This window comes from Dermacentor variabilis, chromosome 4, assembly GCF_050947875.1.
Source record: "Dermacentor variabilis isolate Ectoservices chromosome 4, ASM5094787v1, whole genome shotgun sequence".
NCBI lineage: Eukaryota > Metazoa > Arthropoda > Arachnida > Ixodida > Ixodidae > Dermacentor > Dermacentor variabilis.
The window spans coordinates 6,382,439-6,395,017 of record NC_134571.1 but is presented as its reverse complement, the minus strand read 5'-3'; the positions used below and the strand labels follow the sequence as shown (position 1 = coordinate 6,395,017).

The window sequence follows — 12,579 nt, the reverse complement described above, 5'->3', positions numbered from 1 at the left end:
TTGTTATGTGTACTCTTACACTTTTCTAGTTGTCCAGTTTCCTGAAACTGATGCATTGCAATCCTTCTTTGACGGTGCTGAACAGTGACGAATTGAGGAGGGACAGAGACTTTGTCAGTCTTCAATGCCATTAGCCCTTGCCCCTTCTGTGATGTTTGTACATTGCTTACACTAAATAAAGTACTTACTTACTTCAAAAGACGCTGTCTCTACGGCTATCCCACTGTTACAATGACTTGCCGCAAAACTTATGTAGATTTCGGAAACTGCTTTCTTCCCTAAAGAAAATTTAAAATTTCTAAATCTGCAGAAATTTACCTAGAGCTGGCAGCACTGACTGATGCCAACACATGGAGGAGGAAAGGTATAAAGCTGATAAATATTTTTTTGAGAAAAATTCACTAACCTGCAAAGTTAGTCAAGGAGACACGTGACACCGTTTCCTTCAATTTCCAAAATGTCGATAAACTATATTTCGGATAAATTTTTATTCTCCAGTTCCGCAGTGAGCGTCAATTTCAAGTAAGCGCTCCTTCGGTCTATTTGTTGCTTCACGCCTCGTCTTCTCGTATTTTTCGCGTTGTTTCCTCAAGGATAAAGTTATACAGACATACACACATTCCTACTCCCCGATACATTTCCGACAATCACAACCAGTGATTTATCACAAGGCTTAAAGGTGAGGTTGTTGACACCTACAACCGATTACAAACAAGTCACGCTGCTCAGCCACATTGCTAGTCACATGGTGACTAAACTTGGTGCCAATATGCGATAAAGTCTGAGAAGTTTAGGAACTGGCTGCACTGGATGAAACTGCCACACTTTGTCGCTGCTGTTGGTCGGCTTGAGAAATAAAGAGACTGGCGAGGCAGTGCCTCGCGAGTAATCTTGGCGCCAGACTTCGACCGTCTGCTAAATTGTCGATCACTGATAATATCGGCAACATCGTGAGCTCGAGTAAGAGGTCTTTCCACTTTTCATCGCCAGATGAAGAAACAGATGTGAACGAGCGCTTACCAACGCATGTGCGATTGTCGGCCATCAATTTGAAACCAAGTGGACAGCTGCAAAAAGCACTTCCGGCAACGTTGGTGCAGTTGTGGGAACAGTTAAGCGTCCTATCAGCGCATTCGTCAATGTCTGAAAGAAACAGCATTTCTTAGAGACAACAGGGTTTGAAAAGAATTTGCACTTCGTTTCAATAAAATTTGTCTTACTCGGTAAGCGCGGTTTTCCGGAGGCTTTGTCGGCATTTTATTCGTAGCATGCACGCAAGTGTCGTTCTCCCAGGAAAGAGAACTCCTACAATTGAAAGCCGATGGTGACCGGTATTATTTTGGGGATGGAATATTAGCCTAACAGTAAAAATAACTAAAGGCATAACTGACAAAGCTCTTCGTTCGTAACATCCCTTTGTCATTGCCTGACTACCTTCGCTTAGAAAATGTGTAACGTCACTTTTTGCTGCCAGAGGGCCGCTGGGCCACACCAGGGCCTCGGCGGCCACATATTGATGATGAGGACGAAATGCGAAACCGCCCGTATACCGTGCACTGTGGGTGCACGGTAAAGGACCACATATGGACAGAATTAATGCGGAGTCTACCACTACAGCGTGCCTCATAATCGTATCATCGTTCTGGCATTGAAAACGTCAGATTTAATTATCTTTGGCTGCCAGTTGCTCTCACAAACGGGTCTACGCCGTTATACGCGCCCTTCATTTCATCATTAACGTGACAACTTGATCAATAACCATGCTTGCAGACTTGAAAGTTGTGACAACAGGTATATATATAAGACAACCCAATTGAGACCTACCTGCCTCTAACATGCACGCGGTAGCAGGTACGCCCCAATGTTACTCTAGGCATGCTCAGTTCACCATGTTGTGATCATGTCAGTGTGACAACCTACTCTACTCGCGTTAAACATAACATTATAACTGTCTTCCGCATAACTGCGAGTCGGCCTAGTTGGAACATATTCATATTTATACTTTTTGTGCGCAAACAAACAGGGACGAAGAATAGGGGCAACGCGCTCGTCCTTGTGTTGCCCCTATTCTTCGTCCCTGTTTGTTTGCGCACAAAAAGTATAAATATGTCTTCCGCATTCCGGAAAGCTCGCGCGAATCCGCATCTTCATCAGAAGACGACCGCATGGCGCTCACAGATTATTAGTATCGGCTGTCTCCCAGTCAATGCTTGCATTTGATGACACAGTGCGAAGGCGCTCCGAATATGAATAGCTTTATTTGCTTTTATTGCGGTAGCAATTATACGGACACTCCAGTCGCCTTTTCGCCGTCGCCGTCCCCGCGAATAACACCGTCGCCGCGCACCGTACGCTGTATGTGCGAGTGAGAGCACGCAAGGGAAGCCGACGATGGCGGCTCAATCTGGCGCGCGCGACAAAAAGCGGAGAGCGAGTGCGCCGTCTTCCGTCGAGCGAAAGGCCTCACAGGGGGAATACCAGGGAGGGAGGGGGAGGCGTGGTGTTCTGCAGCGACTGCGCATTTCGCAACCGCGTGCAAGGGGAACCGACGATGGCGACTCAATATGGCGTACCATATATGGAAGCATGCGGAAAGGCAGCGCAGGAAGGAGCGCGCTTGGGAACGGATCTGCCGGCTGCTCGTACCTTTGTGTGCGCTGTGTGCTCGCCACTCTTGCGTTGAAGCGATAGATCGCACGATGGTCACTTCGCTTGCTGTTGCCGGCGCGCTTGCTCACACCAGCGTTTTGACAGCCTGTGTGCACGCGTATCGAGTGCGATGTGTTCATCATAGCGTGTGCGTGCTGACACAATACTTGTTAATGCAGCGAATGTTTCCAAGTTTACACGGTCGATAAGACTACTATCCTTACATCCTATTGCCGTATGCTAATTTGCTATGGCAATCGATGCTTCGCTTATCGGGCGTAACGGCGACGTTCTTGTGCGGGGCGCCAAAAAGCACGATCCACAAAACGGGTGTCATATTTTCTGAGTACCTCCAAGCCGTGTCACGCGCGCTCAGTGATCAGCTTCCCTCGGTCGAGTGCATTTACGTTTGCTGCTTTTTCAACTAATTTTAGAATTCTTCAGGGGCAGTATTCACAAAACTTTGCGTTCGTTCGTAGCTGCAGTTTGCCATTGGCCTGCCGCCTTCGCAAACAGTTGGAATGTCCAGCATCATGATTGGTTGAAATTGGTTGTTACGAACATACCTGGCGTAAAAGCTTCTGGCGAATACGCGTCCAGTCGTGCGAAAAAATAGAATTGCCGTTGAAATGTTATAACATATTCACGTAAGCGTGATCCCGACCGCTATCCCCTGAATTCGGCCACTTAAGTGCGTTTTTTGGTTAGCTTACCTATCTGTCCTGTTTTGGTGTTTTCCTGTAGCAATGGTATTATCCCGATCACAGTCATAGCGCATGCGATACGACTTCCGATAGATAAATGGGTCGCCGCGTTCGCGTTTGTTTATCGGAACGCGCCTCTTCGTGGCCAGCGACAGCAACGCGTGAACGGAGCCACATAACTCTGCACCTGGCCATATCGCGGCGAGTGAATGAAGAAAATGGCGATCCACTGAATCGTTTCCCTACCCCCTGTCTGTATGGACAACGAGGAACAGACAGAAAATGCATTATTGCGGAAATGCATGCAGTGCTGTGTAGGGATATCAAAGGTTGGCGCAGAAGGGAGCGTGCAACTCGTTTGTATTGCTTGGATTGGAACACACTTTTGTGTGTCCACTTTGTGCCTACTAGGCAAGAGTGTCATGTGCTACGCTTGCAGCGAGGCAAGTGTGCCTCTTCGATTTTCGGAGCGCCGATCGTTGCCTCTGTTGCGCTGTTCCTCGCGCAAGGTCAGGAGTCGATTGGACTACTAGTGCGCGTGGTCCGTCTTCACTTTATGCCACGTGATTGCGGGAACTTCCGTACCTACACACCACTCGCCGCCGACAAGGCCTCTGCGGTAGCCCGCGCTGCAAGCGCAGTCTTCCTTGGACGCCTTTCGTGTTCCATTTGTGTGGCTGTAAGGAGGGCACTTGTCGCACTGGCTGGAGGCGTCGTTCTTGAATGTGTTGCTGGGGCAGTCTACAAAATCAGAGGCAGCGAAGGCAGAGAACTAAGGCAATGGCAGACTCTATAGGCATGATGGCTAAGTAACAAAATGCCATCACGCAGAATTCCCAGAGCCAAATGTTTCATTTATATCCTACGTATTACAGTCAAGGGAATAAACAGACGTGGGCAACGACGGCAAAGAGAGAGCCTCAGATGTCTGAAGTATATATAGCTTTGGCGGCGCATTACCGATTCACATCAACACAGTTCGAGTTCCTTAACTATTCATTACACTTTTCCGACACCAAAATAAAAAACACAATGTTAATAAAGGTTTAAGAGAGAACAAGTAAACACCTAAATAGCCTTTTCATAAAAGTGAAGCAAGACAAACCATATGATCGTTTTTATTTTACATCTCATCCCATTTTTTCCCAACCGCGCCAAATAGCGCAAAGGTATCAAGGTGACAAATAAAAGGATTTTTTCCAGAAAACCATTTCCCTTCAAAAATAGTGAAGTGTAAAGAACACACGCGACACCGTTTCTTTGAAGTTCCAAAGTTTAGATCAACTATATTTCAAATTAATTTTTATTCCATGGTTCTATAATGAACGTCAACTTGAAGTCAACCTTCCTTGGTTAACCTGCTTGACGCCTCATCCTCTCATATCCCTTCACGCCTCGTCTTCGTAACTTTGCGAGAAAGGCCGCCTGAAAGCTTTGTTATTCTATCACATCTGTGACCTAAGAGTCTGCACCTAAAGCAACTACAAATTAACGCTTGTGCGAACTAAATATGACGCTTTAAGAGTGCAGAAGATCGCTCTATCTCCCTCTCTTTTTCGAAGTCCGGCATAGTGGCGTCTGCTAGTCTTACTGCTTCATTTGTTCTTTGCAACGAAAGTGTTTTTCACCTTTACAGTATCGTTGGGCTGAGCCGTGAGGAACCCTTCCTGGCAGACAAACACAACTGAAGCTCCCTTTGGTGTTCACGCATATATCGGAGCAGGGTGTTCCAGTGGCGCACTCGTCTATGTCTGAAAAGTACAGAGACAATCTGCTTGAGCCAAGAGGTATAAAGCCGCTGAGAGAAAGAAAATCAGCACAGAAGTTTGGCAAGACTGCGCTCCGCAGCTGTACCGGGCTTCACCAGTGCAAACCATTGAATTGTATAAGTATATGTATGCTATTTGGCTCTGTTATACAATATATTAAAGAAAACTTGCCATAAAACAAGACACCGTAAAGGTGAAGAGAGACAGAGAGAGAAAGCTCCTTGAATCAATTCTGGAGAGGGTTTCCTGACAGCATGTTTAGCACGTTACTCCATATGGGTATGCGGAAAAAATGAAATTATGTCCACATTTCCCTACACAGACACACAACATACACAAAGCACAACACTCAACAAAACGCCACACTCAATACTCGACTAAAGTTTCTCATTGAGACCAGTGTCTGTTAAGAAAGCAAGAAATGTCTTGGTCGCGCGGGATGCACAGACATCGCTAGCCGATCGGCAAAGTACCTATCTTAACTGAAGGGATGACATTCTGTTGAATGTTCAGATCGGAAAACAAGGCCGTTCTTTGCTGTGTAAGAGCCTGCAAGCGCAGATTATGTGGGCTATGTCTTCCCCCATTTTGCAGGCAGGTCACATGATTATATTAAATAAGAAATATTTTCTGCATGTCACGTTTAAACGAATTCGCCGAAGAAACGCTCGGCCGCGCCTGTTAGGGCCACAAGGCATATACAACTCGTACGACGAGTCGTAAGTGCAAATAGGCCCGTGCCACTTTTCCGAATCATTCCAGACAGCGCGCAACGCAAGACGCGACACCAGAGCTGACCCATCACTTCTATACAAAAGTATTAAAAGTATCTTCGTAGAGGTTGGTGGTCAGCCAGCAGCGCAGTCTGCATGCAGCGCACGTTGGCATGTGGTGATTACAGGCATAATAAAAATGCGGCCACGATTACGATACTGCCTAATGCGAAAATTGAGCGCAAACGGGTTTTTCTTCCGCGATATATTGGCTGGCCCGGACGATATGTCGTGTGCGGCACGCTTCAACCAGAGCGAGGTGTGGCGCGACCGCCTCGCTTATCGGGCGATCGCGAGAGCCGGCACGGGTGGCGCGTGAACCCGATTCGCAGCAGACGCCGCAGACAGACCTCCGCTCATGCAGTGCTGTGTTTCCAAACAGACCACGCTTGCTAGTCTGGCGCCATCTCTTGCCATCGCAGCCGCGAAGCCCGTCTTGCGCAGCCCTACGTTTCTCACGCTTTCGCCACACCCTCCTCCTCCGCTTTCCGCCTGATGGTCCTGTTGCGCTCTCGTCCTCCGCTTTCCTCCTCGCGCTTCCTTCGCTATCGCCGTCTTCCATCTCCCTCTGTGTTCCGCGTTTACTTTCATGATTCGTTGAGTTTGTTCGATCGGTTACGAGGGACAACGCCGACGCTCTCCATAAGAGCGTGCGCCTAAAGGGCAAGATACACTCCAACGTAACGTACGCGAGCACGTTCGTCGAACTCAGCGACGTCACAGAAGAACTGGGATCTATACTCTAGTGACACGACGTAACATGCGTGACTAGCGCCCTAGGGCGCGTTCCAACGTCTCCGGCGCATTAATAAGTTACTCACTGCGGGGGCAGGCGTAATTACGTTTTCCTTTAATTTCTGCTGTTTTTAGTCGAAGAATGCATGAAACTTTGGAAAATGCTGCGATATCGCTACAACCGCGGCGCAAAGGCTGTGGAGTTGGCGAGGCGCAACCGCAGCGGTTTTATTTCGAGGAGAACGACGGAATTCGCGCAGTCAATATAATTCTACAAGAACTGTGGCCGCCGAGAAAGTGACTTATTTCGGTGTTGACATACCGTTCTGGTAAATATGCAAGCGCTGAAGACGATTGTGATCGTGGGTGCGTGTGTTTGTGTGCGTGCGCGTGTGCTTGCGCTCTTCAATTGTTTTTCTAGTTGCAAAACAGTGTACCATTACGGGGTAGCTCAAGCCGCGAAGATGCATGTGCGGCAGCGTCCAGCAGGCAAGAAATTATCGGTGCACTTTTGATGCCAGTGGTGTAGCTCCATCATGGGGCCAGTGATCAGGAAATAAAAACTCGACCCAATTTCGGGTTGTAGTATCCAGTGTAACATTACAAGATTGGGCTCAAGTGTCGCCCTTGTGTCCTGCCAACTGAGTGCTAAGCAAACTTAACGGCTGTTTGGCGGGGTCCACGTTGGCACCAAAATAATCTCTATAGCACCTGTGATATTATGTCGACTGTGCGAGAAAGAAAACTGACAAACAATGAGAGCTGTATTTATGCTTAATTGCAGCATCTCGCAATGTAAAAACTGAGGACGAGAAGATAACCAACTGTTTACTCCCTCCGATTCAGGCGGTTCATAATTTGTAGGAATATTTTAATTAAAGGGAGGATATAACATGAAGCTTTCGAGTTGATAATAGAAAATTATCAACTTGCTGCACTAAGCTGTGACACAAAGCGCACGTCGCGAGTTCGCAGGAAGTATGAGGAAAAGGTGAGGAGGTCTGTCGGGGTGCTATTGCCATGAGGTCGCTGGTGGGACAGGCTCCTCAAAATGAAAAGCTAAGTTCGAGCACATTAGTTTGTTTTTCAAGTCAGATTGCGCTTAGATAAAAGCTGCATATATATATATATATATATATATATTCATCTTTGCGTCGAACCACCAATCCAGATTAAACTATTTGCAGACCACTGTGTTGGATACAGAGCCATAAATAACTGAGATGACCAAATTAAACTGAACAATTCCTTACACTCCATTGATAAATGCTGCGCAAGGTGGGGCATAAGAATAAACACTTCTAAAACAGCTTCCATTACGTTACGCGCAAAAAGAAGCCCCTTGACTTTACTTACTCTTCAGGTAACGTTACCATCACAAGAACTGACAACATTAAATATTTAGGCATCACTCTAGCAGTAGGTTCAATTGCGAACCGCATGTTCAAAATATCTGTCGGGGTGCACTACAAAAATTGTCGTTCTTGAAAGGGAAACTGCGTAGTACCCCTCCTGCAGTAAACCTAAATGCATAAAAGCGCTAATACGACCAAAATTGGAGTGCCCATCGGTTATTTGGACCCCTTGCTAATGATATTTGTTGTTTGTTGAGCCGATTACAAGTAAATATTTTATTCAGAGTCAAAGCTGGGGCCAACCGCTGAAACCAGTTTTCGCACAAATGGGATAAAGGAATTCCCTAGGCTTCCTCGGAATTTTTTAGTGTACGGTTGTTCACTTTGTCAATATGGTTTTCATAAAAACATATTTTGTGTAATTCCAAGCGACTTCAAATTTACAGATTAAATTGATTTTCAAGTTCGTTTTGATAAATTGGAATAATGAAGCCGCTGCACTCAAGGTGACATGTTGTAATGCAAGTCAAGTTGCGCTAACCAGAGTTCTTCGCGCTAACAACTCAGCCTTCTGCTTAAAGCTATACTCACAGAAGACGACGTCAGCACGTTTATAATTTCCTCGATACGCAAAACAAATTTCACCATGATCATCATCAGCCTGTTTTATGTATACTGCAGGACGAAGGCCTCTCCCTGCGACCTCGAATTTACCCTTGTCCGGCGCGAGCCAATACAAACTTCCGCCTGCGAATTTTCTAATTTCTTCACCGCACCTAGTTTTCAGCCGTCCTCGACAGCGCTTCCCTTCTTTTGGCACCCATTCTGTAACCCTGATGGTCCACCAGATATCTAACCTACGCATTACCTACCCAGCTCCATTTATTTCGCTTAATGCCATTTAGAATACCAGCTATCCCCGTTTGCTTTCTGATCCACACCGCTGTCTTCCTGCCTCTAACCACTACGCTTATCATTAATTTTTCGTTGCGATGCTCCTTGTGCGGTTCTTAAGTAGTTTTTGCACTTCTTTGCCAATCTCCAAGTTTCTGCCTCATACGCTAGCACCGGTATGATGCACTGATTGTACACCTTTCTTTTTAGTTATCATGGTAAGCTTCGGGTCACGATCTGACAATATCTGCCGTTTGCGCTCCAACCCATTTCCATTCTTCCGTAAATTTCCTTATCATAATCAGGGTCCCCTGTGAATAAATTACCTAGGCAAACATAATCATTCGCAGACTCTAGAGGCTGACTGGCGATCCTGAGGTCTTGTTCCCTTTCCAGGCTATAGATTATTATCGTTGTTTTCTGCATCGCCCACCGTGGTTCCTTAGTGCCTGTGGTGTTGGGCTGCAGAACACGAGGTCGCGGGATCGAATTCCGGCGACGGCGTCCGCATTTCTATAAGGAAGCAATGCGAAAACACCCGTGTACATAGATTTAGGTGCACGTTAAAGAACCCCAAGGGGTCAAAATTTCCGGCGTCCCCCACTACGGCGTTTCTCATGATCAAATCGTGGTTTCGGCAAGTAAAACGCCATAGTTGCTTTTCTTTTCTGCATATAAATCTTAAATTCGCTCCTACACTCTCTGTTATGATAGTCAAATGTTTGTTCTAACTCCTCTGCATTGTTGCTGGAAGAGGACAATGTCATCTGCAAAACGAAGGTTGCGGAGTTATTCGTTGTTGATCCTTACTCTTAAGTCGTCCCAAATTAAATTGCTTGAATACTGCTTCCAAGCCTGCAGTGAATGGAATGGGAGAGATTATGTATCCTTGTGTGGCCCCTTTCTTTATAGGTGTCTTCCTACTTTTCCTTGGGGAGAATTAAGATAGCTGTGGAATAGTTGTGGCTATTTTCCAAAATATTTATGTAAGCCTGCAGTATTCCTTGAGAACGTAATGTCTCTATGACTGCTGGTAACTCTACTGAATCAAAGGTATTTTCGTAATCTATGTAAGCCATACAGAGAGTCTGATTGTACTCTGCATATTTCTCGATTACGTGATTGATTACCTGGATGTGGAGCTATTGTACAATATCCCTTCCTGAAGCCAGTCTATTCTCTTGGTTCTCAGAGGTCCAGTGTTGCCCTTATTCTATTGGAAATTACGCTGGTGAATAGTTGATACAGTACTGGAATTAGCTAATGGGCCTATAATTCTTCAATTCTTTACGGTCTCCGCTTTTGTGGCTTAGTACAATATTGGCATTCTTCCAGTTCTCTGGGACCTTTGACGTCTTGAGACGTATAAAGGGCCTCAAGTTTTTCAAGCCTGGCGTTTCCTCCATATTTGATTAAATCAACTGTTCAGCATAGAATGAGTAAGTATAGAATTATTCCGCGGCTTTTACTATATCCTCGAAATTGCTGATGATATTACCCTGCTTATCTTTCAGTGCATACATCTTGGCTTGATCTGCCTTGGTTGCTTAGTGGCTATGGTCTTGGGCTGCTAAGCACGAGGTCGCGAGATCGAATCCCAACCACGCCGGCCGCATTTCAATGGGGGCGAAATGCGAAAGCACCCGTGTACTTAGATTAGGTCCAAAATTCCGGGTTTGGATTGGTCCAATTAATGATTTGGATTGGTCGAAAATTCCGGAGTCCCCTGCTACGGCGTGCCTCATAATCAGAAAGTTGTTTTCGCACGTAATACCCCATAATTTACTTTCTTTAAATCTTGGATTGTCCTATGCCAAGATTTCTTCTCGCTGATTTCATGCTGTTTACATGTTTCACTGCTTCCTGAGTCTTTCCTCCGTTATAATTTGGAACAACCTTTATTTTCTCATCGTTGTTCAGTTTTGACAATTCTGCGAATTCTATCTGATCTCTTCAGTTGGAGAGTTTCATTATTTTCCGTTTCTTTATTACGTCGTCCGTTGCTCGTGTGAGCTTGCCTAGAGCTTCCCTTGGAGCCTTGCCTCCCACTTCGATTGGTGCCTGTGAAGCTATCTTAGTTATGGTTTCATTTATTACTTTTATGTGGTTTTCACCTCTCTGTTCTGAGGCTGCATATTTGTTTGCAAGTACAAGCCTGAATTTGCCCACTTCTACCCTTACTGCATCTAGGTTGGCCTGTTTCTTCTTTACTTTACAATATTACTCTTTCTATATTCAAACTGAGGTGAATCCTAGTCCTCACTAACCTATTATCACTGCGTTTTACCCTACCAACATTTCTACATCCTGCACAATGCTGGGATTGGCAGAAAGTATAAAATAAATTCGTTTTTTGTTTCACCATTATGGCTTTTCCAGGTCGACCTTTTGTTGTTACGCTTTCCGAAGAAGGTGTTAGTTATTCGAAGTTTCTTCCTTTCCGCCAATTCTACCAGCATCTTTCGCCTAGTCCTTCTAGAAACGATGCCGTTCTTGTCAATTGCTTGTTCACCAGCTTGCTTTTCCGCCACTTTTTAGTTGAAGTCGGCAATTACTACAGTGTACCGAGTTTGCAATTTCTCATCGCTAATTCCACATCTTCCTTAAGCTGATCTACTTCAGCATCAGCTGGAATGGAGAGTGGTGCGGATAAGTTTGTACCACCTTTCTATACTTGTATCTATACTTGTAAGCTTTATTACGACAACGGATACCCTCTCATAAATTCTCTAGAATTCGTTTATGTTGTCAGCTATGTCCTTATGTATTAGAAGTATTGCACCGTATTGCTTCTTATCTGGGAGTCCTCTATAGCGGAGGACGTGACGGTAGTGAGTAGTGTATAAGCCTGACCAGTTCTTCTAACCTCACTAAGTCCAATGATATCTCAAGCAATACCTGATAATACGTCATAGAGTCCTGCTAAGCTAGCCTCATTCGAGAGAGTTCGGGTGTTAAAGGATGCCAAGCTCAGCTTTCATTGACGGCCAGTGCAGGTCCACATATTCTTAGCACCCTCTGCTGCGTTACAGGTCTGACCGCCGCCTTAGGCAGTTGCTCCGCAGCTGCTGGGAACTGAGGGCCATGGGTTAATTGTAGGGGTCATGAGGGACGTAGTCGCCGTATACTGCACCAGGAAGGCAAAGCACTGTTCCGGTGAGGGAGTGTCTCTTGTTGAAGCCTAGTGGGCCTTCCTAGTGGGATTAGTATATCCGCACTGGTTCTCTGCGTTTTTGCCGGCATCAGGCCCCACTCCAAACAAGGAGATGTAGAGCGCTGGTGGAGGTGCATTCGAGATTACCAGCTTAAGATTTAAAAAGAAAACAAGATTGAAAACTCCAGGACTAGAACTTCTAAGAGAAGCAAGCGCACAAGTTAGCTCAGTAAGATAATGCTTCAGGCGGCGAGGCATTCTTATGGCTGAGAATTGCAGCCCAGAGGATCTAAAATGCGTAAAAACTCCTTTGGTTTATCTGCTATAGATGTGTTTTGCTCATCGCGATCGTGTTTTGAGAAAGCTAGTTGTGCTGCTTCTAAAGAACAAGCAAGGAACTGATTAATAGCCACATGAATACAGTATTAACATTAACTGGTGGATTTTCATGCCTCGAACAATGCCTAAATGATTCACGAATTAGTATTCTGAGTATTGCCATCTATATTGTACTGTCGGTGCATCCTGATGCAGTCTACGTTTCTA

The 12,579-nt window shown here is 45.6% G+C and overlaps 1 protein-coding gene across 11 annotated transcripts in view; it reads right to left on the bottom strand.

Moving 5' to 3' along the window:
* Positions 1-12,579, bottom strand: part of LOC142578610 (uncharacterized) — a 307,117-nt gene that overhangs the window by 123,791 nt on the left and 170,747 nt on the right. For 9 of the 11 annotated variants that reach the window (XM_075688019.1, XM_075688020.1, XM_075688014.1 and 6 more), the window contains 3 exons: positions 4,982-5,104; positions 3,939-4,094; positions 1,021-1,143 (listed from right to left, as the gene is read on the bottom strand). In XM_075688019.1, coding sequence (XP_075544134.1) covers positions 1,021-1,143; positions 3,939-4,094; positions 4,982-5,104 — 402 coding nt within the window. The remainder of the gene's footprint in view (positions 1-1,020; positions 1,144-3,938; positions 4,095-4,981; positions 5,105-12,579) is intronic. The other 2 variants (XM_075688018.1, XM_075688023.1) reach the window with 2 other exon arrangements.